General features: G+C 49.3%; 1 protein-coding gene across 1 annotated transcript in view; it reads left to right on the forward strand.

Moving 5' to 3' along the window:
- CDH13 (cadherin 13) overlaps window positions 1-25,648 on the forward strand; it is a 1,034,759-nt gene that overhangs the window by 431,310 nt on the left and 577,801 nt on the right. The window contains exon 4 of the mRNA XM_056135632.1: window positions 657-773. Coding sequence (XP_055991607.1) covers window positions 657-773 — 117 coding nt within the window. The remainder of the gene's footprint in view (window positions 1-656; window positions 774-25,648) is intronic.

Consider the following 25,648-nt stretch of genomic DNA (forward strand, 5'->3'; position numbering starts at 1 on the left):
GGGCCCTCGAACACCACCCTGAGGATCCCTGAGCACGGAGCCAGGAGGAACGCTGAGCACTGCTGGGTGCAGCCCCAAAACAAAAACAAACAGAAGAAAACCAACAGGGCACCACAGCTGCAGTTTGGAACACACAGGCTGCATGGGGGCTTGCCCACTGAGAACCTCCAGCTTTTAGTCTAGAGTCTCAAGAAGCAGGGGCTGGCTGTCCCCAATGCCTGACTATGCAGAACCTGGCAAGTGCCCTTCGTCCCCTATTCTTTTTGAGTGTGAGACTTGGGAAACAGGCTCCAGAGTCACTTTCAAATCCCAGGAATCCTGTAGGTCGTGACCAGGTGAGTCTTCTTCATACCTGGGAGTTGAGAATGGGAAGCCACTAGCTCTGAAGAATACATAAATCAAGTCTGACATTGTGAATAGGATGCTGCCCAAGGCAGATTAAATAGCTTAATGATAGTCATTGTGAATCACAATGTCAGCTTTAGTGTGAGTCTAGCATTGTACTTGCTAACACTAATGAGCTTTGATAGAACAAAATTAACAGTGTCCAAACAGCTGTATGCTTTCACAACAGCACTGCCGCAGCTTAGAGCACTCGGAGAACGTCTTTTCTGTGGGGGATTTTAGCCCATTGATTTTGTTTTCTTCTCTTTCAGGATATATTTAAATTCACCAGAACTTCTCCTGTCCCGAGACAAAAGAGGTCCATTGTGGTATCTCCCATTTTAATTCCGGAGAACCAGAGACAACCTTTCCCAAGAGATGTTGGCAAGGTAAGTCAAACCAAAGACAAATGACACGTGCATGTTTTTGTTACAAGATAATCATCCATGAGACAAGCTGACTCCGTCTGTCTTGAGGCCTGCTGGGATTGGCATTAATTCCTCAAAGTCAGAGGCAAATTGTTTTTGGCCAACAACAATAATGAAATGAGGCTACAAAATAAATAAACAGGAATAGCATAATAGCATAGCTTGAAATTCACGTGGTAGAAAATGAGGCAAGTGTTGTGTTAGGACGTTGTCCTTGGCAGAGGTAGGTTCATGCTCTCGTGCAGAGTGGCCGGCTAGCTGGCTGAGGCTCTGACTTTTCCTCTTTATTTAAATACAGTGGTTTAAAATGTTGTTCATAATACAGTTGTTATAGGCTTTTGATATTCCAACACCGGTCACCATGTGAGTGACCTTCCCTTCACCACTGTTCCCATTGTCCCAAATCCCCCCCTTAGCAGGTACACAATAATTTATTTTATATTGCTTGTTACAACCACATGGCTAAAGGAATTGTCGGTAGGGCATTTGCCTTGCACGCGGCCAATATGGCCGACCCGAGTTCGATTCCTCCGCCCCTCTCGGAGAGCCCAGCAAGCTACCGAGAGTATCTCGCCCACACGGCAGAGCCTGGCAAGCTACCCATGATGTATTCGATATGCCAAACACAGTAACAACAAAGTCTCCAATGGAGACGTTACTGGGCCCGCTCGAGCAAATCGATGAACAACGGAAGAACCATGACCGTGACTTCAGGAAAAGAAAATTTATGAAAATTGTTACATCTCACCATGGGGTTTGTTAAGTGAATCTGAGTCAGGATTTACTCAACTGTTTGTCATGAGTTGAGCTTTCTGTGTTAAAGCTTTTGTTTGTTGAGTTTAGTTGGCCTCTATGTTACTTTTCCATCTAGTTTGCTGTGTTCTTACTGGTGTTTCAGTACTTTGGGATTGGAGATGTCAGGTGGCCACATACGTGGCCGTGCTGTCCAGAAGCTTGGGCTCTGAAGAGCTGAGATTAGTCTGCAGAGGTTCTAAAAGAAGTTCTGGGAGTAGACCTTTGGCATGGTGGCAGCAGTGGTGTGTGGTGCAGATGCCAGGGCTTTGGCAGGGCAGGGACTTGGCCTGCCTCCTCCCTATGGCACCCCAGAGTTTTCAGCAGGGGCCACCAGTGTCCATGAATTTCAACTGCCAGGTTTGCATCTCATAGATTGCCGGTCTGGGTTTAAGTTGACATGGTGGCAGTTCAAGTCAGAGGCTGGTTAAGACCGTGGTGGGAGTGTGGCCTCCTTCCGGATCTTAGTTTGCACATGCACAGTTCAGGGAGCCTCCGGATCCTTTCTAAAAACTAAGCCATGTCAGGGAGCAGATGCAGAAAGTGTTGTCGTGTGAAGCAGAACAACTGCTTTCCCAGGAGGACAGACCCACTGGGAGGCGCAGAAATAGAGTGCTGGCCTGGCCAGCATGGCCTCTCCCAGGAGGAAGCCCAGCTCAACATGGTTCCAGTTCTCAGCGAGCCTGGAGCAGCAGTGCCTGGTGTAAGAATGGCTCCATGCTGGCCGTGTTGCACTGTTGATTGACAGAAGAAAGAAACTTCGCTGTTCCCTGCCGGGGCTTATGGCATGAGCAATATTCTATTCTTATTCTAGTGGGGAGACAGATATTGCAATAAATAACTGGATAGACCAAACATTGCAGCAGATGATAAGTGCTGGGCCCACAAGGAACAGGGCGTGTGGGAGAGACCATGCTGGCTGGGCAGAGCATGGCTCAGGCTGGCTGACAAGCCTCGGGAGGAGCCCGGGAGCCAGGTGCCCAAGGCCCCACGGGTAGAACCCCTTCTTGGCAGAGGGAACTCACTGAGCGAAAGCCTGAGATGGGAAGGGTGCGGTACACTTGAGCGAAGTGCCCATACACTGCCAGGCTGTGAATGATGAAGGGATTGGTAGGGCAAAGGCTAGAGACGCTGGCCTGGTCAGTAGGCCGTGGGGGCCATGGTGCACAGTAGGAATTGTACACGCAGGTAGCAGGAAGCCGTATCTGGGTGGCCTGGGCTGTTACAAAGCTGTCTCTGTGCCAGCATCGTGCCAGTCCTCCCGATGTCCACACATTGAAACTGCGCAGGTCCTCAAGAAGTCTTTCTCTAAGCCAGATTGGCTAGAGGTTGAGGATGCAATGCAAAGGGCTACTGTGTGCATGTCTGATGGGGGACTGTGACCCCTGTGGCCCGGCTCAGCCTGAGTCTCTGATGCTTCAAGACCAGGGATGGCACATGCCAATGTACCCAAGTCCCGGGGGGTTGCTGGCTGTGCTCCTTAGAAACTCGGTGTGCTACCAGGATAGAGAAGCTCTTGTCCAGACCAGCCTCCAGGTGGAGCTGAATGACTGTGCCCTGTTGATTGAGAGGCCTATTCTCTACCCCACCCTTAACCTCTGACCTGGAAGCACTTAGGATAAGGTCAGGAATCTGTTTGGTCACACCTGCCATGATTCTGACCTACACCAGCATTGACAGAGGGAGGACAGGTGTGATATATGATCTTCACTTCCACCAGTCACTTCTTAGTGCTGGAGTTTCAATTTCATTGATTCAGTGATAACCAGGGTGATCATCCTGGTCGGCTTCTTGGGAAGTTATTCTCCTGACCCGATGGGGAGTGTCCAGGCAAGTTCAGGGTCCTCTTGCATCCCCCTTCACTCTCAGCTCACATCCTCCGTGAGTGCATCTGGAGTGCTTTCCCTGCAGGGGAAAATGAGTGGGCGACAGGGGGCACCGGGTCTGCAGTGCTCCTTCCTGGTGGTAGCCACCACCCGCAATCCGGAGCCCAAATGGAGCCCAGAGCCCTTCTTAGTCCCGTCTATGCAGCAGAGCCGATTCTCAGCTGGGATGCTCCACCGAGCAACTGTTTTCCTAAGTGTGCTAGTCATGTGCAAAAAGACTCAGAGCTCCAGATGGTTCTTGAGAGATAAATGCACTGCCTTGCCAGCACTGTGTGTTTGTCCATGCTTTTTATGCCCCTGGAGGGACGCTGTTTCCTCTTCTTTAGGTTTTAAGTTGTTTAGGGGTTTTTTTGTCATTCATCGTCTCCTTTTCTTTCTATCTTACATCTTATCTTTGTTGGCTCCTCTGGGGCCAGACAAGCAACGCTCTGCAAAGCCTTGAGAGGCCATCTGAAAAGTGTCTTTAGGGGTGCTGGGGAGATGGGGAAAGGCCAGAGAGGCAGGGATCCGCCTCCAGAGTTACCCTCCCTCCCCAGAAGAAGAATCTCTCTGGGACCCGGGAGCTCTGATTTTGTAAATACAACATGTCACTGCGTGCGTTTCATTCCACGTCGAAAAGCCACATGAAGAACAGACTCAGAATTAAAGGAGAGGACACTTGTTTGGTTTGGGGCTGCCCCAAAAGCCCAACCCTAGGACAAGAATGCAAATGCAGGAAGGTCATGTAGGTGAAGGGGTGCTGTGTGGTGGAGGAAGAAGGAAGTGGAAGCACAGTAGGAAGGCCTGCTCAAGGCAGCTGCCCCACGGGTACTGATGGCAACCCCAGGGCAATGCCAGGAGAGGGTGCCAGGCACACCCACGGTTATCCCATTCAGGGGAGGGGACTGGGGTCTGTATATGCCAGTTTCCATCACCCCATGCTTGATAGGTAGCCTTAGTTTTCTTCAGCACAGCCCTGGTTCATGTCATTCAACAACAAGAACTTCTTGTCTACAAGCATATATTTCAATATATTCCAATACCTGCTACTTCCAGAGCACTATGCTAGGGGCTGGGGCTTGAATGATAGAGGAGAAGTCGGGGTTCCTTGACCTATGTGGTCAACTTGAGTGAAAAAAGCATCGCAAATGCAAGATTGGTCCAATTGGGTCACATGGGCACGTTTTATCTTTGGGGCTCAACGTTACCAACACAGACCCGTAAGGGTGGTGATTCTCTGGGATTGACCAAGCTTTCTGAGGTCACGCTGATGTCGGTGGGCTCCACGGGTGAGACTTACATGAAGCAGGGAGGAGAAAGATGGTCACTTTCATCCCATCCGCCTCTGCCATCCGGGACCCAGGTTACTGGGTTCTTGTCTCACCTCGCAGAAAGGAATTTCAGGAGTAGACGAGCAGTGAAAGGACACAGTTTTTATTTGGAGGTTTTGAAGGGAAGGAGGAAGAGAAAGTGGGAGAGAGAGTGGAGAGTAACGTGGTCAAGAGAGAACCCGGGCTTCTCCAAGGGTGGAGAGAGCCCTACACACGCCCCAGCATTAGACATGAAAGCATGAAAGTACACGTCTCAAGAGGGGAGATGCAGGCGACATATGTGCTCAGGCAGCATATGCGCGTGTTTCCTTTGTTCAAGTTGGCCTTCATAGGGTTTCTCCAACCTGCCCCCAGGTGGGGCTTCTACCTAGGTCAAAGTCCGCTGCTAGGGAGGTTACCAAGGGGGTTGGGAGTGGTGATAAGTTTTCTTTGAAATTCCTTTCCTGTTAGTCAGGTGTCAAAGGAACAGCTTTGGAGTTTCTGGTTAATCTCTCTGGTCCTTAATTGATCTCTATTTCTTCTGCTGTCATCCCTGTAGGCATCCAGCCTCCGCAGGGTCTGCCACAGAGTGGTGGACTGGTGCCGGTTAGTTCTCCATGACATCAGGGCTTTTGCTTCCCAGGAGATTTACTGCCATTGCCTTGGGAAGGGGCCCACCCTATCCGCCTGCCTACATCAGCACCATCTCTCTATAAATGTCTGCCATTGCGCTGAGGTTTTCAAGTCCATGGTCTTCATCAGTAAGCTCAGGGAGACTGTGGTCCACTTCCTTTTAATGAAACCATCTTACTGACAACTTCTCTTTCAAACGGCTTAAAGATTAATTCTGGGCAATGCGTTAGAATATAAGATGGATAGAGGGATGGCACCGTGGATAGATAGATAATAAGTCAGTAGAGTTACATAAAGGCCAGAGTGCTAGGGCCAGCAGCATCTTGGCTTGTCCTGCATTTCACATGGTGAACAGTGACTCTCTTGCTCTATGTTTATCATGTTCATGCCATCAAAGAAAGGACAGTCCACGTGCTAAAGGGTGAAGACCTCACCAGTCAGGTGCCACTGCCCAGTGGTTGGCTGGGGTGGGCCACGGCGCCACTGAAGTGAAACAAGCAGGCAGCTCTCAGGATCAGACAGGATTTTGACTGATGCCTAATTTATCTATCTGTCAAAGAATTAATTAGCCGATAAGTAGCTAAATTGCTAGAATTTAGAGCCTGCTTTTCCACCCTAATAGAATTCTCTACCCTGACGTTCTTTTCCTCGACTGCCAGCTTAGCCAGCAAGTTGGGAGCTGAGAGAGTGACCCAGACACTGTGTGACACGCCAGCACATTCCCACCCACGGGGAACCCACCTGCCTTCAAACATCCGACTCTTTCCCATCAGACATTCTGCCTCTACGTGACTTAATGTTTCAGGAACGGTTGGAATGCCCAGTGCTAAGCTCATGCGCATAGCTGGGATCTCCTTCCCATTTCTGTTGCTTTAGTGTTGTCTTCTAGGCCTTAGAAAGCTGTTGTTTCAATTGTTGTAGGTTAGGTTATGAGTATTTAGAATAGCACTGACATTTATTGTCTTGGTATAGATACCTGACCTCACCTCACCACCACCAAAGTGCCCAGGACCCCTCAGCCATGCGTCTGTGTCACCTACTGCTTCCCTCATCTTCCCTTCGTTGCCCCCACCCCTCATCCAGTGTTCTCAGTTCTATGCTGCAGATCCAGGGTTTGTTATCAATTGAGTTGGGTGGCTCTGTCTTCCCCTCTTCACAGGTAAGTGGGGGTCCATTGGGTCTGGCTGTCCCTTGCATTTCCCCCATGACAGGTAAGTGAGGGTACTTGTCCTTCCCACCTCTGACTCATTTCACTCACCCCAATACTCTAATTCCATCCCAGTTGCAGTGAACTGTCTGAATTTATTTATTTATTTATTTATTTATTTTGGGCTGGAGCGATAGCACAATGGGTAGGGCATTTGCCTTGCAAATGGCCAACATGGTCGACCTGAGTTCGATTCCTCCGCCCCTCTTGGAGAGCTCGGCAAGCTACCAAGAGTATCTCGCCCACATGGCAAAGCCTGGCAAACTAGCCGTGATGTATTCGATATGCCAAACACAGTAACAATTGTCACAATGGAGACGTTACTGGGCCTGCTCGAGCAAATTGATGAACAATGAGAGGACAGTGACAGTGATTTATTTATTTTGGATTTCGTATGTGTGGGGCCACTGTTCCTTCATCCATCCAACTGTCCCTGGACGTTTGGATGGTCTCTGTGTTGTGGTTATTGTACTGAGTGCTGTAATGAATTGAGATCATGCATCTGACTTTTCAGATTAGTGTGTTTGGGCTCCAGGGGTCAGTGCCAAGGAATGGAAGCACTGTGCCCTATGGGGTTCCTTCCTTCCTTCTTTCCTCCCTTCCTCCCTTCCTTCCTTCCTTCCTTCCTTTCTTCCTTCCTTCCTGTTGGGTAACATTGCTTTATCCTCCCACATGAAGCTTAGGTTTATCTGGTTACACCCATCAATCTGGTTACACCCATCGCAGTGCTCCAGAGGCACTTCCACTTCCATTGTGTTTATCTGTAAACAGTCTTCCCTATGCTCTCCTTCCCACCCAGTTAATCAGCTTTCCCCTTAATCAGACTTTGTTAATTTGTATGATCATTCATTCGTTCATTCATCATCCTGTTATTCGTCGATTGCCTCGAGCAGGCCCCAGTAACATCTCTTTCATCCTAGCCCTGAGATTATATTCAAGGCTCTTTAGGAGAATGAGACCCATCAATGTTACTGGTATTTGGCATATTTGGTACGCCACGGGGAGTTTGCCAGACTCTGCCCTGTGGGCAGGTTACATTCGATAGCCTGCAAGTTTGTCCAAAGTAGGAATGAGATAATAAGATGTCATAAAAAGATGTCCTGATAAGATGTTCCACTCCAATCCGAGTAGGCTTGGAGATCTCGGCCCCGGAACCCGCGTGGCTTTGTCCCTCTGCCAGTACCTTCATGTGTGCGGAGAGTGGTCTCAGCATGGTGGTGGCTGGTCCTGGAGGTCTTCGGCTGCCGGAGCCCTGGTCAGGGTGGGGAGGAAAGCTCAACCCGCTCCCCTCCAAGGGACCCCGGCAAGGAACAGCCAGGTGCAGGGGAAGGAGACTGCACTGGTCTCGTCTGGGAGTTGGATTTTATGGTCTCTGAGTCTTGGCCGAGATCTCCAAGCCTACTCGGATTGGAGTCGAGCATCCTCCACCCAGATCCTCCAAATTCCAGTAGGCGGGGGTCACACCCACCACCTGGCCCCCTGGCGCCCGTGTAATCCCATCAACGGCCAAGACTCAGAGACTATTGTAAGATCAGTTTCCCAGAAATCTATGATTTTATATGTATGAGTGAAATATTGCCTTTCTCCTCTCCTTATGCCTTATGAATAGTTTACCTTAAAGTAATATCCTTTTTATATAGATACAGGAAGACCGTTAACATTATGCTTTGTAACTTAGGATTTGATTGGCCTTGAATATTATTCACTCCTGGGCATCTGCTTTCTCAACTTAAGCCTCAGTTGCCCTTAGTTCCTAACACCCCAAAAGCAGGGTCCCGACGAGGGACTGAATGGACCCAGGGCAAGCAGTGAGCTACCCTGGCAGCGAAATGGGCCAGGCCAAAGTGCCACGATTCTTAACTATAAGTTAAGAGTTTGATCATAGACAAATGCTGTCATGATCCAAAGGTAACGACAAGACTAGGATCCTGCTAGGGGTGGGAAAGACTATCTGGCCTGAGCACCGTAGTCTGAGATCGAGATGGCCCTAGGAGAGCAATTCTATAAGTTTAAGATGTTTCTTACTGTATCCATGCAAAATGATTTATATTATATTCTTAAGTGCTTGTCGACAAAGAGAGGAGAGGCACGCCCATGGGATTCTGCTCTAGGGTGGGTCCTCCTGCTGAGGAAGGATCTGTCCTAGGAGCGGCCTTCCCTGAGGCTAAGATTTTTACCCCTATTGATTTCTACCCCTATTGATTGTGACCGCACCTATGTGTAATTGTTTCCCCAATTCCTCATGGAGAGAGGATTTAACTAGACTGTAGGAGTGGGCTGGTTGTTCAGAGAGAGGGGAGGATGAAGGGGGATGGAGAAGGAGAATGAAGTATCTGGGAGAGACAGAAGGGGCAGAGACGAGGAGAGACAGAGAAAGACAGGAGCAGAGACAGATGAGGAGAGAATCAGAATAAACTACGACTAATACCAACCAGCCTGGCCCTCGTTCCTTCCTCCGCCTGACCATCGCCATCAACCTCTCCGGGGTAGGAGAATGGTGAGACTACCAAACGCGGGCGGCGGGAGAGATAGAGCCACCGCCGCTGTGGGTGCCTCGTGCCCCCTTTTTGTGTGAGTTTACACCCTTCCTTCCTTCCTTCCTTCCTTCCTTCCTTCCTTCCTTCCTTCCTTCCTTCCTCCCTCCCTTCCTTCCTCCCTTCCTTCCTTCCTTCCTCCCTCCCTGCCTTCCTCCCTCGCTCCCTCCCTTCCTTCCTTCCTCCCTTCCTGCCTTCCTTCCTTCATTCCTCCTTCCTCCCTTCCTTCCTTCCTCCCTTCCTGCCTTCCTTCCTTCATTCCTCCTCCCTTCCTTCCTTCCTCCCTTCCTTCCTTCCTTCCTCCCTCCCTGCCTTCCTCCCTTGCTCCCTCCCTTCCTTCCTTCCTCCCTTCCTTCCTTCCTTCCTCCCTCCCTGCCTTCCTCCCTCGCTCCCTCCCTTCCTTCCTTCCTCCCTTCCTTCCTTCCTTCCTCCCTCCCTGCCTTCCTCCCTCGCTCCCTCCCTTCCTTCCTTCCTCCCTTCCTGCCTTCCTTCCTTCATTCCTCCTTCCTTCCTTCCTTCCTTCCTCCCTCCCTGCCTGTCTTCCTCCCTCGCTCCCTCCCTTCCTTCCTTCCTGCCTTGCTTCCTTCATTTCTCCTTCCTTCCTTTCTTTCTTCCTTCTTTCCTTTCTTCTTTCCTACCTTCCTTCCTTCCTTCCTTTCTACTTTCCTTCCTTCCTTTCTTCCTTCTTTCCTTTCTTCTTTACCTTCCTTCCTTCCTCCTTTCTTCCTTCCTTTCTTCCTTTCTTTTCTGTAGAGAACAATATGCCCCCCCAATGTTGGAATGTGGGTTCCTTTATCCCCACACCCCCACCAACATTGGTTGTTGCCAGTGTTTTTACACAGCCTGTTCTCCCGGGTGTGAGAAGATCCTTCATTGCTGGCCTTGCATCTGCCTGATCCTCAGTGAAGATGCAGCCCAGCCTGGGGTCCTCTTCCGCATCTCCTTGGCTCCCCCACATCAGCATAGCCTGGAGGGGGCTGGGGATATGCCCACGGGGTGCATGTGCCCCCAACATGTGCTTTCCTTTCCCTCCTCTCAGAGGTCGATGCTTTCAAAATTTCAGTCATGAATAATTTCTGTTTTACCAACTTTTTCTAATAAATATTTGATTGCATCTTTGGAGAATTTTGAGTTTTGGTGCCTGATTGATGGAGAGCAGGACACTTTAAATCTGTGGAGGCAGCGAGGAGGTCTTTGGGAGATGTGTTTTATTCTGTTTTATATTAAGTTTGAAAGACAAGTCATTTATGAAATGCTTATTAGAGAGTCTCCTTTCATCACAAACCCTTTTCATCAAGAGCAATGAAGTACATTTTACTGAAAATCCTTTTTATATATTCCCTATAAATTGGTAGAATGGGCCCTTCGAAGGACATCTTTAACCCAGGATGGAAGAAATATGTCGGTGGACCAGGGGCTGTTCGTGAAGGAAATCAGCACAGATCATTAAGCCAAATCATGAAACCCCCTGAGCCAGGTCTCTGCTTTGCTTGTGCCCTGCCTCAGCATCTCACATGAGGACAATGTACAGCTGCTCCTGGCATGTCCTCAGAATTCTGAGGGTCTCCCACACCCTCGCCCTGTGCCCCCAAACATGCCGAGCCAAGGACAGGAACCCCAAAGGGTCTAATGGTCTTGGGATCATGCTTGTTTTCCTTCGATCAGAGTATCCACGGATGCAGGTTGGTCCCAGAGCAGCCAGGGTGCACCCTCCTCTGTACCCAGGGTGCTTCCTCCACCCACCTGTGGGAGTCAGACTCTCCCCAGAAATCGGCATCACTTCATTTCCCCTTCTCAGATAACAGCAGCTTTCTTCAATAATTAAATCTCACTGTTGACGGAGGTATGTAAGATCAAACAGAAGAGAGTGGCACAAAGGTGTCTGGAAGCCCAGGCGAACAATCTTCCTGTTGAGATGAAGCGCCGAGTGTGTTTCTGTGTCCAACAACCCGGGTTTGGCCATGTTCCGTCTTTTGCGTTGCCATGACTGTGGAGGCTGCGTTCTCCCTGGGGCTCATCCCTTTAGCCCACTTCACACGGGTGGCCCTGGCTTACACGAACTCTGCAGAGCAATGGAACATCGATGTGACTGCAGAAAGTTCTAGACCTAGATGCCAAATATGGCAGCCACTAGCCATAGTCAACGCTTGAAATGTGGTTGGTGCAGTTTTATTTCATCTTAGTTTAACCTTGAGGGCTGGAGCAATAGCACAGTGGGTGGGGCATTTGCCTCGCATGCGGCCAACACCGCCGACCCGAGTTTGATTTCTCTGCCCCTCTCAAGGAGCCCGGCAAGCTACCGAGTATCTCTCCCGCACGGCAAAGCCTGGCAAGCTACCCGTGTTGTATTCGATATACCAAGCACAGTAACAAGTCTCACAATGTTACTGGGCCCGCTCAAGCAAATCGATGAACAACGGGGGGGACAGTGACAGTAACAGTGACAATTTAACCTTAAAAACCAGTACTTGATCCAATTATTAGAGCTTTGCAACTATAAATTTTCATCTCAATATAAATGAATACTTTTTATGGAAAATACAGTGTCCAAACTGACACACAAGATTTCACAGAGGATTTCTAGAACTTAATACATGCACTTTTTTAAAGAAGGATACATATCATTGATCACTTGACATCCCGTTACTCATCGATTTGCTCAAGCGGGCACCAGTAACACATATCATTAGTTATCCTTATATTGATTTTGTGTTAAAATTTAAAAAATATTTTAGACATATTTGTATTATGATGATGGACTTGTGATTTTTCATCACGACACGAGAAAATACTATTTAAGTCTTCCATTATATTTCAACTGATGGTTCAGGGCTAAAGATCTCTTTGTGGTACAGTTTCTTCCCTGGGATGTGTCTCTGCTCTCCTTTCCTTATGGCTTCCCCCTGGATGACGCATTCTGAGCTGCAGTGATTTCTTCTGTATTTTCCTTCTCTCCTAATTAACTGTGCTTCGTCAGTGATAGTGAGCCAGTGCAGGGCCCCGTCACAGAATAGGATTCAGATATTTCTTGACTTGAATTCTAGCCAGGTGGATGGCTGGTTGGATACGGTATTCACCAGTTACTGATTAATTAAAGTGACATAGCATGGTTTGCTGTTAGAATGGAATTAACAAACCATTGTATGATCAGACTGGATATTTCTAGCCAATTTTAATTTTCCACAATGTCAGTGAGTCTGCCAGAAAAATTGCTTGGCAGCCAACCATTCTGTCAGGTCACGTAAGCGTCCTTACCAGACTGTGATAGATTTGATGTTGAGAGATTTTTGCATTTGTGTGTGTGTGTCTGCGCATGCACGCAGAAGAGTATGAGAGAGGAGAGAGAGAGAGAGAGAGAGAGAGAGAGAGAGAGAGAGAGAGAGAGAGCACATTCCTATATTTCTGGATTTGCTCATACAATCAAGGATATTTTAAACCCACTTTAAAAATTCAAACTTTTATCTTTATTCACAGCTGAACAGAGTTAATTCTAACTTACTTTAACTAAGTCTAATAAAAGCTTACATTCATCATTAGCAAGTGTTGCCCTCTTCCTGCAAAGTTTAATTAATGATAAAATATAATTGAGTTGTTTTGGTCCTTTGCCAAATACAAATATATGCAGAAATGCCCTCCGTGATATACACCCGGCAAATAAAGGCATCTGAGCCCATGGAGGAAGCTATAATTTCAGCCTGGAGTTTATCGCCTTTTCACTTCTCCATTTGAAAGGCTTTATTGTTATGTACATTTGGCCTCAGACTGGATTTATGAGTAATTGTTCCTGGACATTGCAGGATCTAGCATTTCTGCTTGAATTAGCACCTAGACTTGGAGAACTCAGGTCTTTGCCCACTCACCTAGAACTCTTAAACTCTGCCACGCCTGGGAGTGGACGCCAGCCGCTGGGACTCAGGCTTGCTGTGTGTCCATTTCCTGATGGGCGCCTGGATGGAGAGAAGCCCAGTAGCCTGGCCCAGGTAACTCCCTTACGGGAACCGGGAGCCATCGGCCATCCTCGGGGCTCCTGGGCTGGATCCATCGCGCCCACGGGTGTGTGCGAGAATGCTGGGTTTCTTCAGGTCTTCACAGCGGCACAGGATGAGCCTCTGAGTCATCCTATGATTCTCTCTCGTCTGATTCTCTCTCACCCTCTAAGGTCCAGTGTTGGGCCGGAGTGATAGCACAGCAGGGAGGGCGTTTGCCTTGCACACGACCGACCCGGGTTTGATTTCTGGCATCCCGTAGGGTTCCCGCAAGAACCGCCTGGAGTAATTTCTGAGTGCAGAGCCAGGAATAAACCATGTGCATCACCGGGTGTGACCCAAAAAGCAAAGTAAATGTTTGAGGAAAAAAAAAAGATAAGGTCCGGTGTTACATCCCTTGACCTCTGGACAAGCAGACAGGAGCACCATACAGAGAGTCTCCCCTGGTGTACACCTAAGTGTCACTGTCAGTCAGTCCATTGAGCTATGCCACCTGCCTTGAACCAAGGCTAGGGCAGATTTAAAATCAGTGTCATGGGGGGAAAGGGTGGGGGTGCAGAGCGATAGTACAACAGCAAGGGCATTCGCCTTGCACATGGCTGACCCAGGTTCGAGTCCCGCCATCCCATATAGTCCCCCAAGCACTGCCACCATGAGTAATTCCTGAGTGCAGAGCCGAGAGTAAACCCTGAGCATCACCAGGTCTGACCCCAAAAAAAGCAAATAAAATAAGATAAAATCAGCATCGAACTCTGGTGGAGGGCATGGTCTCGGGATATGTCATGTGTGAAACCCTACCAGGAACAGGATTGTAAGCTGTGGTGGCTTAAGAAATTAATCAAATAAATAAAAATAAGTAAAGCGGTGACAGAGAGATAGGACAGGGTGTAAGGCAGGTGACCGGGTTCAATCATGCGGGCTCCCGTCCACTTGACCAACCCCACTTGATTCCTGGAGCTCTGCCAGGAGTAAGCTCTGCCAGGTGTACACCCCCCCCCCAAAAAATTTCAAAATATAAAAAGGAAAAATAAGAGGCGGAATCTGCAGGGAAGCCCACCCCACCCCTTTTGAACGCCCTTCCCGTCCTCATTCCGGGTTCCAGCGCAAATGCTAGTACTGTCTTTCCTTGCTGTGGTCTTGAGCTCTCTGCCAGCTCCCAAACGTACAAGAGCATCTGTGTGGGGGGCGGCCTCCTCGCCCCAGAGGCTCTGAGCGGCCCCTCGCCCATGCCTCGCTGGGAGGCCTGTGTTTGCCTCCACGGACGCCACCCACACACTCTGCGCTGCTCAATTTCTAGTTCACTTATTTGACAACTTCAGTTCTTCCTAAGTGATACTTGTCTCTGAGCATTTGCATCTGGAAGTCACTTCGAACTGTCTGTAAAATAATTTGGTCTCTTCTTTTTCCGAGTAACTCTCTTCTTAGTGAAAGTGTCTGAGACTTTCATTGTCAAAACTTGAAGGATAGGGGCCTGATAGCACAGTGGGGAGGGTGTTTGCCTTGCATGCGGCCGACCTGGGTTCTATCCCTGTGTCCCATATGGTCCCCCAAGCACCACCAGGAGTAATTCCTGAGGGTAGAGCCAGGAGCAATGACTGAGCCTTGCTAGGTGTGACCCAAAAAACACAAAAACAAACAAACAAAAAAACAACCTTGAAACACATTTACCTACTTGGCACAAGAGGAAGCTCTCCTTGATTCCCTCGCTCCAGAGAGCACTGACTATGAGAGTCCACCTGGCCTGGTGCACGCACATCTAGGAAGGGCAGGGTCCCCAGGCTCAGCCAGGGGGCTGCTGTCCAGACTCTGGAGGGACCATTCCCGGCGTCCGAGACAGTGTTGCCGGAGTCCCAGCATGTCGCCTCCTGGTTTGCATTGATTTTCCACCTGCCGAGTCCCCACCTGCTTCATGTCCACCATGTCTGTCTTTAGTGTCCAGTGAAAGGACCCCCATGGAAGGGGCATGCCCTTGTTTGCACTGACCATACCCATGGGCGGCCCGAGGAAGGCAGCGCCCCTGAGGATTGCACCGTTTCTGGGGAACTCAGAGCATTACTCTGGAGAGGTTAACAGGGTTATTTTTGGCAGTGTAGTTTGTGGTACAGAAATAAGGTCGCCAGCGCCATTCCTATTGGTCAGTATTAGAATACACTTCCGGGGCTCTAGGAACTCATCCACATACCAAGGTCCTTCCGAGGAGAGGGTGAACTTTGCCCTCGGGATCCCTCCAGCCTCATCTACATAAAGAGCCAGGCCAGAGAGAGACGACAGGAGGGAAGAACCCGGGTTCAATTCCCAACACCCCGTCTGGTCCACTGGACATTGCCAGAAATGACCCCTGAGCGCAGAGACAGGAGGAAGCCCTGAGTGGCTGCCCTGCTTGGGATGGCCCTAAAACAACACAAAAAAGGAGGAAGGGCTGGCACCGTGGCACCTCTCGGGGCAAGCCCACCCCCCCACAGCCTGGAGACATGTTTATGTCCATTTCAGATCTCCATCCATCTGACCTTGCCAGCTGCCCCCCCCCCCCCCCCCCGCACACGCACGTGTCCCTCTGCCTCCTGGTCTGGAGTAGCCTGTCCTCGTGCAGCTGAGTGACCGCATGTGCTGGGAGCCCGCACAGGACCAGGAACCCCGGAAGCCTTCCCAACTCCCCCCTACCTTCCCTGGCTATGTCATTCTGCGATGTCCCCTCTCCTTCCCTCCAGCAAGGGGCTCGCCCCTCACTGTCCCTCCCAGTGCTCAAGTAACAGCCTTTTCACAGCTGCTGACAGAGGAGGAAAGCAAGAGATTGGGGACTTTGCCTGGGAGTGGCCAGGCTAGGATTTTGAGAAAAATGACCTTGGTCATTTTCTCAGCAAATCGATGAGTAACGGGATGTCCAGTGATCAAGTGATCAAGTGACCTTTGTTGAAATAGAATCTGAAGTCACAAATGTGCCAGATCCTAAGCCAACAGTTCCGTGATTTTCCTCAGGCGTAATCCATACAGTCAGCATCTTCCAGCCCAGCGGACAGATGACGGGTGCTGGAAATGCCCTCCACAACCCCCGGCAGAGCCAGCCTGGACCTCAAGCACCCTGAGTGGGTCTCACCATGTTGGACCTGGCGTTTGGATAGAAATTGACTCATGCAAAGGTTTTGAGTGTTTCCAGAGTTTGCTTAGTGTGACGCTGGTGAGAACCCTTGGCACTCAGCACGCTTGTGTGTGCTGAAACAGTCATGAGTGTCTGTTGTGCCTTTTCTGAGCCCACCACGCTGGCCACGGAATGGCATTTGTGTTGTGGCCATCAGGGCCCTGCAGAGCGCGGTCCTGGCCTTCGGATGTAGCCTCTAGTGGGCATGCATGCACGCTCTAGTGGGATCAATCTCTCACCACCGACATGGTAGGTCAATTTTAACAGCCTCTGCAAACATTTCCTAGAGTGGATCCTGTAGGAGCCGAAATTTAAATCCATTAGTCTGACCTACTTTGAATTTTGTATCTATTTTTTTTTCTCAAGAAAAATACATGTAATGTTTTCCTTGTTCAGAAGTGACAAGGACATATTTCCCGCCTGTGCTGTGCGGGTCCCGGGGACCTTAGTTCAGGCTCTGCTCTGGGTGCAAAGGAGGCACACTCTCCCCCACTTTCTCCCTCTTGCCCCCAACACCTGGGGAACGAGTCTGCAGCTCCCAGGAATTATTTATGGGAATTCTTGACCAGTCAGGGATTCATCCTCATTCTCAATGGGCTTTAGCAAATTGGTTATTTTCTAGGCTCCCAAATGAAAACTTTCAGAACTCACTAAGTAAATTTCAAGGCAAAGGATTTTTGAAGTCATGGGTTTGCTCATGAAAAGTCTATTAAAAATGTGTCTGTTAAGAAGAAATCAAGGGGCTGGAGTGATAGCACAGCAGGTAGGGCGTTTGCCTTGCAAGCGGCCGACCCAGGTTGGATTCCCAGAATCCCATATGGTCCCATGAGCCCTGCCAGGAGTAATTCCTGAGTAATTCCAGAGCACAGAGTAACCCCTATGCATTGCCGGGTGTGACCCAAAAAGAAAGAAAGAAAAAAGAACAAATCAAACTAGTTAAGGACTCTCATAGACTCTCTTTGCTGGTTTCTCAACCCTCTTCTGGGGTAAGCTGCTTCAATTGCATGAGCTGTCTCTCCTTAGATGGGCATGGTGCAAACAACAAAAACAACTGCTACTACAGCAATAACAAAGCTTCACCCACGGTTCAGCTCCACCAACACAAGTTGGTTGTTGCTTCTTGAGATGAAGATTCCCCTTCCCCCTGAAGTCTCCCATATGATTGACAATAGTGGCATCCAATCACAGCTTTCCATTCCCTACTGGTCACTGTAGGATCCATCACTATGTATCCTTCATGCAAGAATTGCCATGTCATGGGATGTTGTGAAACATGACCAAAAATGCCTGATGGTCTTGTTTTTTCTCTCCTGTCTGCCTGCTGGGAAGCCACACACCTTTCTCCCCAGGAAAGAACAAGCCTGCCCAGCTCCAGGGGACATGCAGCCATGGGTCAGACGCCCTGCACATCCCACATTCTTGCAGTTCCCAGTGAGCTGCACCTCCAGCCATGCCCTCCTGGAGTTCTGACTGCTGTGTACTTGTATTTGCATTTGTTCACACGCCGATCTTCTTTTCCTCGCTGTTCTCTGATATCATAAAATATCAGAGCCCAGAGGAACCCTACAGTCGGTCTCATCCCAAAGTCTCACCTTACCAGTAAAACGAAAAATGACACCCAGGGTTAAACAGTGGGTGGCCTTCATGGCCCTCTCCTTCTGCAGCCCTCATGCCCACAGCTGCTCTGCTGACCTTGGCTGTGTGGGGTGGCTGGGAGGCTCCCCGGAGGCTCACCTGCCGGGTGTCAGACCCTCCCCTCCCCAGCACTGGGCTCCCTTCTGAGGCTAACCTGATGCTTTCCGTTTCTGTCGCTCTAAGTCATATTCTTCGGGCTGATGTGAGTTTGCTGGTGGCCCCGCTGACTCACAGAGCCAGATGCACTTGGGGACTGACCCAGCTATTGACTGGGGAATGCCAGCAGCAGAGCTGGAGAGAGGGGGACAGAATCCCAGCAGGACAGGACCCCAGAGGGGCCCTCTTCACTGGAGGAAGCAACGCTGAAATGCATGCATCCCATTGGGAGAAGCAGCCCTCTGCGTTGCTCACCTGGTTGTCTCCATTCCATTTGTCATCCAGCATGCATGGGACATCGATGCTCTCAGTGAGTGTCTGTTGAATGAAGGAAGCGCGAATGAATGATTCTCGCAGTCACCTCTCAGTGGGTTAATAGTCGTGGACATACCTTTAATTCCACCTACACGTTCTTTCATATGCCCAATACTATTAAGGAAGCAATTCATACAGATAATGTTTATTATGCTGGTTACTGTTAACTAGTTAAGATGAGGAATCAATAGAAGAGAGGTTCAGGGCCATTCCCATGTATTTATACATGCCTTCTGTAATTTGCGCTATGAAACCTGTTATGAAAGTGCATTTTGTGGTGTGCGGTGGTACTTGCAGTAATTAGTTTTGTGGAGAGAATGGTTCCTTGTAGGTAAATATCAGGTAATTGGAGCAGTCTCGCTCTGTAAAAGTGAGCCCTTGGATGCAGTTCCAACGTGTCCTGTCGTTAATTTCCTGTCTGAGAGTAAACTGGAGTTCCATGCTCTTGTCTTCGTGAAACACTCGTGCGTGTTTTCATGGCTGTCAGAACAAAGCTGTGTTAAGCCCACGGAATCCAAGGAGCGTGGAGGGTCACTCACTGCCAACCACTGTGTGATTGCAGGTGTGTAAATTTTCACTTCATTTCTCCACCTTGAAGCCCCTCTGCCAACTCCTGGTTCTTGGACTGTGCTTGGACGTTGCTGAGTGTTGGTCACTGAGTCTCCCAGACCCAGAGCCCAGATTGCTCTAGCCCTACACTTATTCTTTGGCTCTTCACATGATTTCAGAGTGAAAGTTACCATATAACTTAACAGCACTTAGCCATCAAGCTTTAGAATTTATTTTCAATTGGTTTACCCTTGCCCAACCAAAAAAAAAAAAAAAGGGCCCTCCCATTGTTCGTCGATTTGCTCGAGCGGGCCCAGTAAGGTCTCCATTGGAGACTTTGTTGTTACTGTGTCTGGCATATCGAATACGTCATGGGGAGCTTGCCAGGCTCTGCCGTGCGGGCAAGATACTCTCGGTAGCTTGCTGGGCTCTCCGAGAGGGGCGGAGGAATCGAACTCGGGTCGGCCATGTTGGCCGCTTGTAAGGCAAACGCCCTACCACTGTGCTATCGCTCCAGCCCAACCAAATACACTTTATTTTTTCTTTTTTGAGTCACACCCAGCGATGCTCAGGGGTTATTCCTGGCCCATTCACTCAGGAATTACTCCTGGTGGTGCTCAGGAGACCATATGGGATGACGGAAATCAAACCCGCTTGGCCTCATGCAAGGCAAACGCCCTACCCACTGTGCTATTGCTCCAGCCCCACCAAGTACATTTTCATATGATAAGTCCACCCAGTCCACCCATCTGTCACTTTCTGCATTCTGGTTGTTCTAGATACAGCCCCGTGAGGTCTGCCTGAACTCTACGCATTAGGATCAAATCTCTGAACCCCCACTTACAGTTTTTCCATTATACTATGTCCACATCTGGCCAAAAAAGCAAAAGAGCTATAATCATAATCAGGTATGGGTCTACTTTTTCCCTGTTCAAGGCATCATTTTCCTGAAAAAAAAATAATAATTGCAGAAAATTCCAGAGGTCAGAGTGGGTTCATTGCCTGGTCGTGGGGTTCCGGCCCTGTGGGCGGGTGTCTGAGCCTCTTCCTGTCAGGTGACAGTTGCCATCTGCCATCGGGGGGGCAGAACAGTGAAGACCAGTGTGGGCACATGACTCCCCCATCTTGACAGGCTGGGGATTGCCGTGAGGACCTCCTGTCACATATGGGGACACAGTGACACAGTAGTGCTCCTCGCTGTTGCCTGTTACTGCCTACTTCATAAGGGGACAGACACAGTGATGCCGAGCTCTTCACTCTCACCCTCGCATGTATCAGATGCTCCATTCCGTTCCTGGTTTCTCTGCACACGTGATGGGGCGCACGGCACACAGCAGAAGGGCGCGGCTCCCCATCTGATGACAGGGAGTGTCATCCTCGGTATCAGGGCCTCCCGAGCTGCGAGGGGCACTTCCCTGCAGACTCAGAGCAGGGGGGCATAGGCTCTCTGCCATCTGGGCCCTGCCGCAGCATTTGGCTTGAAACACAACAGTTAGGACCCCACGACACTTAATAAAAAGGAGAAAGTCATTATCACAGAGGACACGCCGTTTTGAAGATCAGGGACCTTGGAGTAAACTCCAGCACTGGGAGCAGCCCCTGCATGTTGCAGCTGATGTTGACGTGATCAGCAGCGGCCACACAGTCATTATTTTCACACTGGTTTCATTGGCCCTCAGGCACCGTCTCAAGTCAGTTCAGCAAAAGCAACGAGCACGTCCCGGGGCCCTACCTCGTCTGTGCCCACACTGGTTTCATTCTTAATATTTTCTCTTAAAAACGTACTGTCCAGGTGTGGGCCCGCAGTGACAAGACACGTGGGGCCTCACGGGATGGGGGTGGAGCCGGCCCTTTCCTCCCCGCCCCAACGAGACCAGGGATCGCTCCTGGCAGGACTGAGATGTCCTGCCAAGTATAGAACCAGCTGGGGCGTGCCAGCAAGTGCCTTACTAGCTCTCCAGCCCCTCTCCTTTGCTTGTAATTAGGAAACTGTAAATACTTTTCCAGCAACTTCTGGTAGGTATCTCCCGAGTAGGTCTATTCAGAACCATATTCCATGGGTTCTTGGACTGCAGGCGTCGCGAGGGGGCATAGGTGGCTGGGGGTGCCGGGGTCCAAAGGGAGTCAGGATCTAGTTTTCAAATAAGAAAGGAGTGTGTGGACACTTTTAAGAGTCGAGGGAGCAGAGCGGGACAGATACAGAAACGTGTCTCGCATCTGTGTGTATGAAGAACCATAGCGGTCTGAGATGGTGTGGAGGGAAGTAGACACTAATGGTGGATGCTTCTGGATCTTTGCACGCCTGAATCCCCTGCATGAGTCATAGTGTAAATCACAGTTTGCTCCAACAGCTGCTTCAACTGCTGTGTTCTAAGTAGGAGAAAAGAAGCCCAAATCGGCCGAGCACCAGAGATGGAGACAAGGAGTTCGATGGTGAGGTGTGAGGGGGTAGGAATGAGACTAGATGGTCTGAATGAAATGTTTTGCTCCTGTGACGGTGCAGTTTTGCCGTGCCTGGATGATCCGGTGGTCTCCTAACGGGGGGCTCCCCGGCCTTCAGTCCTGCCAACTCCAGCCCAGTCTCTGAGATTTGCCCTCTAAGGTAGACTCTGGAATTCAAGCTAAAGTGCTCTCTCGGCGTGTTATACTCCCTCACCACAAATTCTCCACTCTGGAAGGGGGTGTGGGCAATGCGGTGGGGGGGGGGGGGGGTCTCCCAGCCTGGAAATGAAAGGCTCATGAAAAGCCACTCTATCTTCTGCTCCATTTTGCTGTGATAAACCGAAAACCACTCCATAAAAGAGAATATGCACTGTCGGTGGCACTGTCCTCCATTGTTCATCGATTTGCTTGAGTGGGCACCAGTAACGTCTCCACTGTGAGACTTGTTACTGTTTTTTGGCATATCGAATATGCCATAGGGAGCTTGCCAGGCTCTGCCATGCCATGGGTGGGGTACTGTTAGTAGCTTGCTGGGCTCTCCAAGAGGGATGGAGGAATAGAACCCGGGTCAACTGCGTGCAAGGCCCTACCTGCTGTGCTATCACTCCAGCCCCAAAAGAGAATATACTTTCATAAAAGAAGCAGAGCTGAAAATGGGCACTGGTGGAGGGATGGGTACTTGATCATTGTATAACTGAAACCTAAGCACAAAAATTTGTACGTCTACAACTGTACTTCATGGTGTTTCACTAATCACTTGATCACTTGATCACTTGACTTCCCGTTAATCATAGATTTGCTCGAGCGGGCGCCAATAATGTCTCCATTTGTCCCTGTCGCGTGCTAGTGTAGCCCAGTGGAGTCTGTTCATTCTAGGAACATGAAGAGCCTCAAACCGATCGTTCATGATCTTGATGAAGGAGTCTGGCATCTGGTAGGTGGGTGGTCACGCAGCCTTTTGACATCCCGTGGAATCCAGTCGGTAACGGCTCTAGTCCAGCGGTCCTCTCTAAATCTCATCACGTGACTAGCCCATCTGATTTTTGACGCCTTGGCAAACGAGACAGTGTCCCTGATTCTTGATTGTTGACGGAGGTCGGAACTCCAGATTCTTTCTCTCAAATGAGTGAAACGTGATACTCCAAGAGTAGCTCTTTCAATTCCTCTTTGGGAGACCCCAACAGCATTCTCATCCTGTTTTCGCAAGGCCCAGGTCTCTGAGGTGTATGTTAATGCAGGAAGAACAGTGGAATCAAAGAGATGTGCCCGGAGCCGGAGGTTCTTAGCTATTTCTTAGCTATTTCTTCAATGCTCTTGAAGGCGTTCCAAGCCACTCTCTTCCTCCTGCACAGTTCGGGTGCCAGGTCATTTGTCATGTTGACTTCTCGACCTAGGTACACATAGCTGTTACATTCAGAGATGGTTGTTCCGTTGAGAGCGAATGGGGTGTCAGGAACGAGGCTGTTTCTCATAAACATTGTCTTCGTAAGATTCAGCTGTAGTCCGACATTTCCACACTCACGGTCGAAGTCGGCCAGTAATTACAATGGGTCTCGTTCCCCTGACCAGTAATTTGTTTCACTAATAAAAATTTAAAAAAAATAAAAAAGAAGAAGCAGAGCTGCTCCAAATTCCTCCCAGACCCTCGTTAGTTAAGTTCCCAGCTTGTCCCTGTGGCCTCTCACGGCTATGAGGCTGGCACCTGACTACATCCCCTCTTCCTGCCACATCACATTCAGCCTGAGTGCATTCTTCCTCCTCCGGGTTTTTCTTCTGGCTAATTTTAGAGTCGGAGTCACAGTTCTCTCTGCCGAGCTGCCTTGGGCCCCTCATGAACGGCATGCTTCCTGTTGCCTTACTGTGGTCCGAGGGTTTCACATCTGTTCGCTCTGGCTGGGCCCCCACCTGGCTTTGCTTCCCTGGGTTCTCAGTCTCTCAGGACAACACCCACGTTTGGCAGAAGCCATCACTGTGTGTAGGAGGGAAGACACAGACATACTGAACTGAGGAGGCTTTGAGGGTCCCACTTTCAGGAACCAGAGAGACCACTCCAGGCAGAGGAACTGAGAGCACCCAGAGGTGCCACAAGCCCCTACAGCCCTTTGGGATTTCTTGGCAGAACTAAGGGATCAGTAGGGATGAGGGTGAAACCAAGGCTAGTGGATTCTGAAGTGTGACTTCCAACCCTATCCCTGCCACCTCCCTGCCAGATGAGCTGAGTCAAGCTATGGAAGGTTTTCGGTGCCTCAGTTACTGGGTCTGTATAGTGGAAGTGATAACGGTGCCTGCTCATAGGATTTTCCTGAGGATTAAGACTTAAGGTTCTTCTCCAAAGCCATGAGGACTAGGGTTGAGTGTCATGAATGTCTAGTGTCACCAGTCACAGTTGATATATGTATCCTTAGGACTTTTTCTGGGAAGATATGAATTTCTCTCTTGGAAACCCAGATATGGGTCTTACATCCTTAATACTTACTCTTAAAAATGTTATTTGGCTCATTAAAAATATTCACTCAAGTTTTCCAGGTCCCTTTCAGTTCCTGTATATAAAAAGAAGTTCTACTCCAGTTTTAGCAATAATTGCCTAACGAAAAATCTTCCTGCACTCATGGTCTTAAATTAAGGTGATTGAAAACCATTGTGGAAAGTAGACCCCAAATGTATCCGAAAATTAATTCAATTACAAATAACAAGAATCCACTGCACTTGAATGTGCATGAAGTGTAGAGGCATAGTTAAACATTTAAAGAAACATGTTCTTATCTTGTTACTATGGCTACAGGTTAGTCCAAGATACAGCAGCTCTCTGGTAACAATAGAATTACATTATTTCCTCTCCATATTGAAATATTCAGCAACTAATTTCCTGTAGCTTCATAATAGATCATGTTAATGACCTCAGAAGTAGAACCCAAGGTGGTAAGATGGTCTTCATGCTCTAGGGCTATTCCATTAACAAAGCAGAGAAAACACGTCCGGGAAATACAAGGACGCCCGTGATGAGAGAGAGAGAGAGGTGGCAATGCCATCTCAGGGAGAAGGGTTAACTTGAGCTCAAGTGTTTAATAAAGCCTGTTCATCAGATCCATGGCAAGACCACACATGAGAGAAAACATGGCTTCCAGGGTAGCAATGGAGAGGAGTGTGGTAAGATTCACTTCAAATCCACAAGTGAGTCATGGGAATCTACTATGTGCTTGTATTATAGTAAATTGGACATACCCCAGATGCTAGTCTGTTAAAATATATGTGTGTGTGCGTGTGTGTGCGTATGTGTGTGTGCGTGCTTATGTGTGCATGCGTCTGTAGTGCATACGTGTGTGTGCATGTGTGGGTGTGTGCATGTGTGTGTGCATGTGTGTATGCGTGTGCGTGTGTGTGCATGCGTGTGTGTACATGTGTGTGTGCATGTGTGTTCTCAGTGTGAGTGTCCACCCATGTCCATAAGATATCTTAGAAACACCAAAGGGCTTGAAGCAATGTCGGGATGGACCTAGTTTGTGCCAGCTCACACAAACTGAGGGATTTACATGGCAGAAAGGGACGGACCCCACAAATTCTTCTTCCCCCAGGAGCTGCCTCTTAGCTGTTTGTCAGCCCTTCCTGTGTGCAAGCTGCCATTTAAGGCGGCACCTGCCCACTTCACAGTGCTCCTTCTGCCTCCAAAGCACCTCGACACACAGACATGGGATTGATTTCTTGCCCCCGTTGATTGATTTTTTTAAAAAGCCGGTTAGTGCCTTTCTTTCCATGTTTCCCCCCCAGATTCAAGCCCCACTATCTCTTGCCCAGACTTGTCTTTTTGTCTGTGTCTTTGTCTATGTGCTTCCAATAGAGCCGATGAGATGACATTGTAGGTCACTTCATCGAGGAGGAATAAAGAAATAAACACAGAATGAGAAAATTAAAAACAGGAAACAGACATCAACAAAGTCAAAGCTTCTTCTTGAAATAGATGAATAAAATTGGCAAATCTCGGCATGGAGCGGTGGTGCAGAGTCAGGGTACCTTACTCAGCTTTAATTCGGGCACACCCACACCCTGAGCATCACAGGATACAGTTCTAGAAGCCCCCAGAACCACCTGAGGGAGCCCCTGGAGGACTCCACGTGCGGTGAGTGTGAACCTGGAGCTTATGAGCCAACCCTGGAGGTCCCCAGCACCTGCAGGCCTGGCACTGACCCACCAGCTCTGTTAGTGAGAATCACTGGGAGCGGCCCCTGAGCACTTCTTGGGAGCCCCCACAGAAAACTAATAAGTCATTAGCCAAATTAAT

This window comes from Sorex fumeus, unplaced genomic scaffold (assembly GCF_029834395.1).
Source record: "Sorex fumeus unplaced genomic scaffold, SorFum_2.1 ptg000122l, whole genome shotgun sequence".
Classification (NCBI taxonomy): domain Eukaryota; kingdom Metazoa; phylum Chordata; class Mammalia; order Eulipotyphla; family Soricidae; genus Sorex; species Sorex fumeus.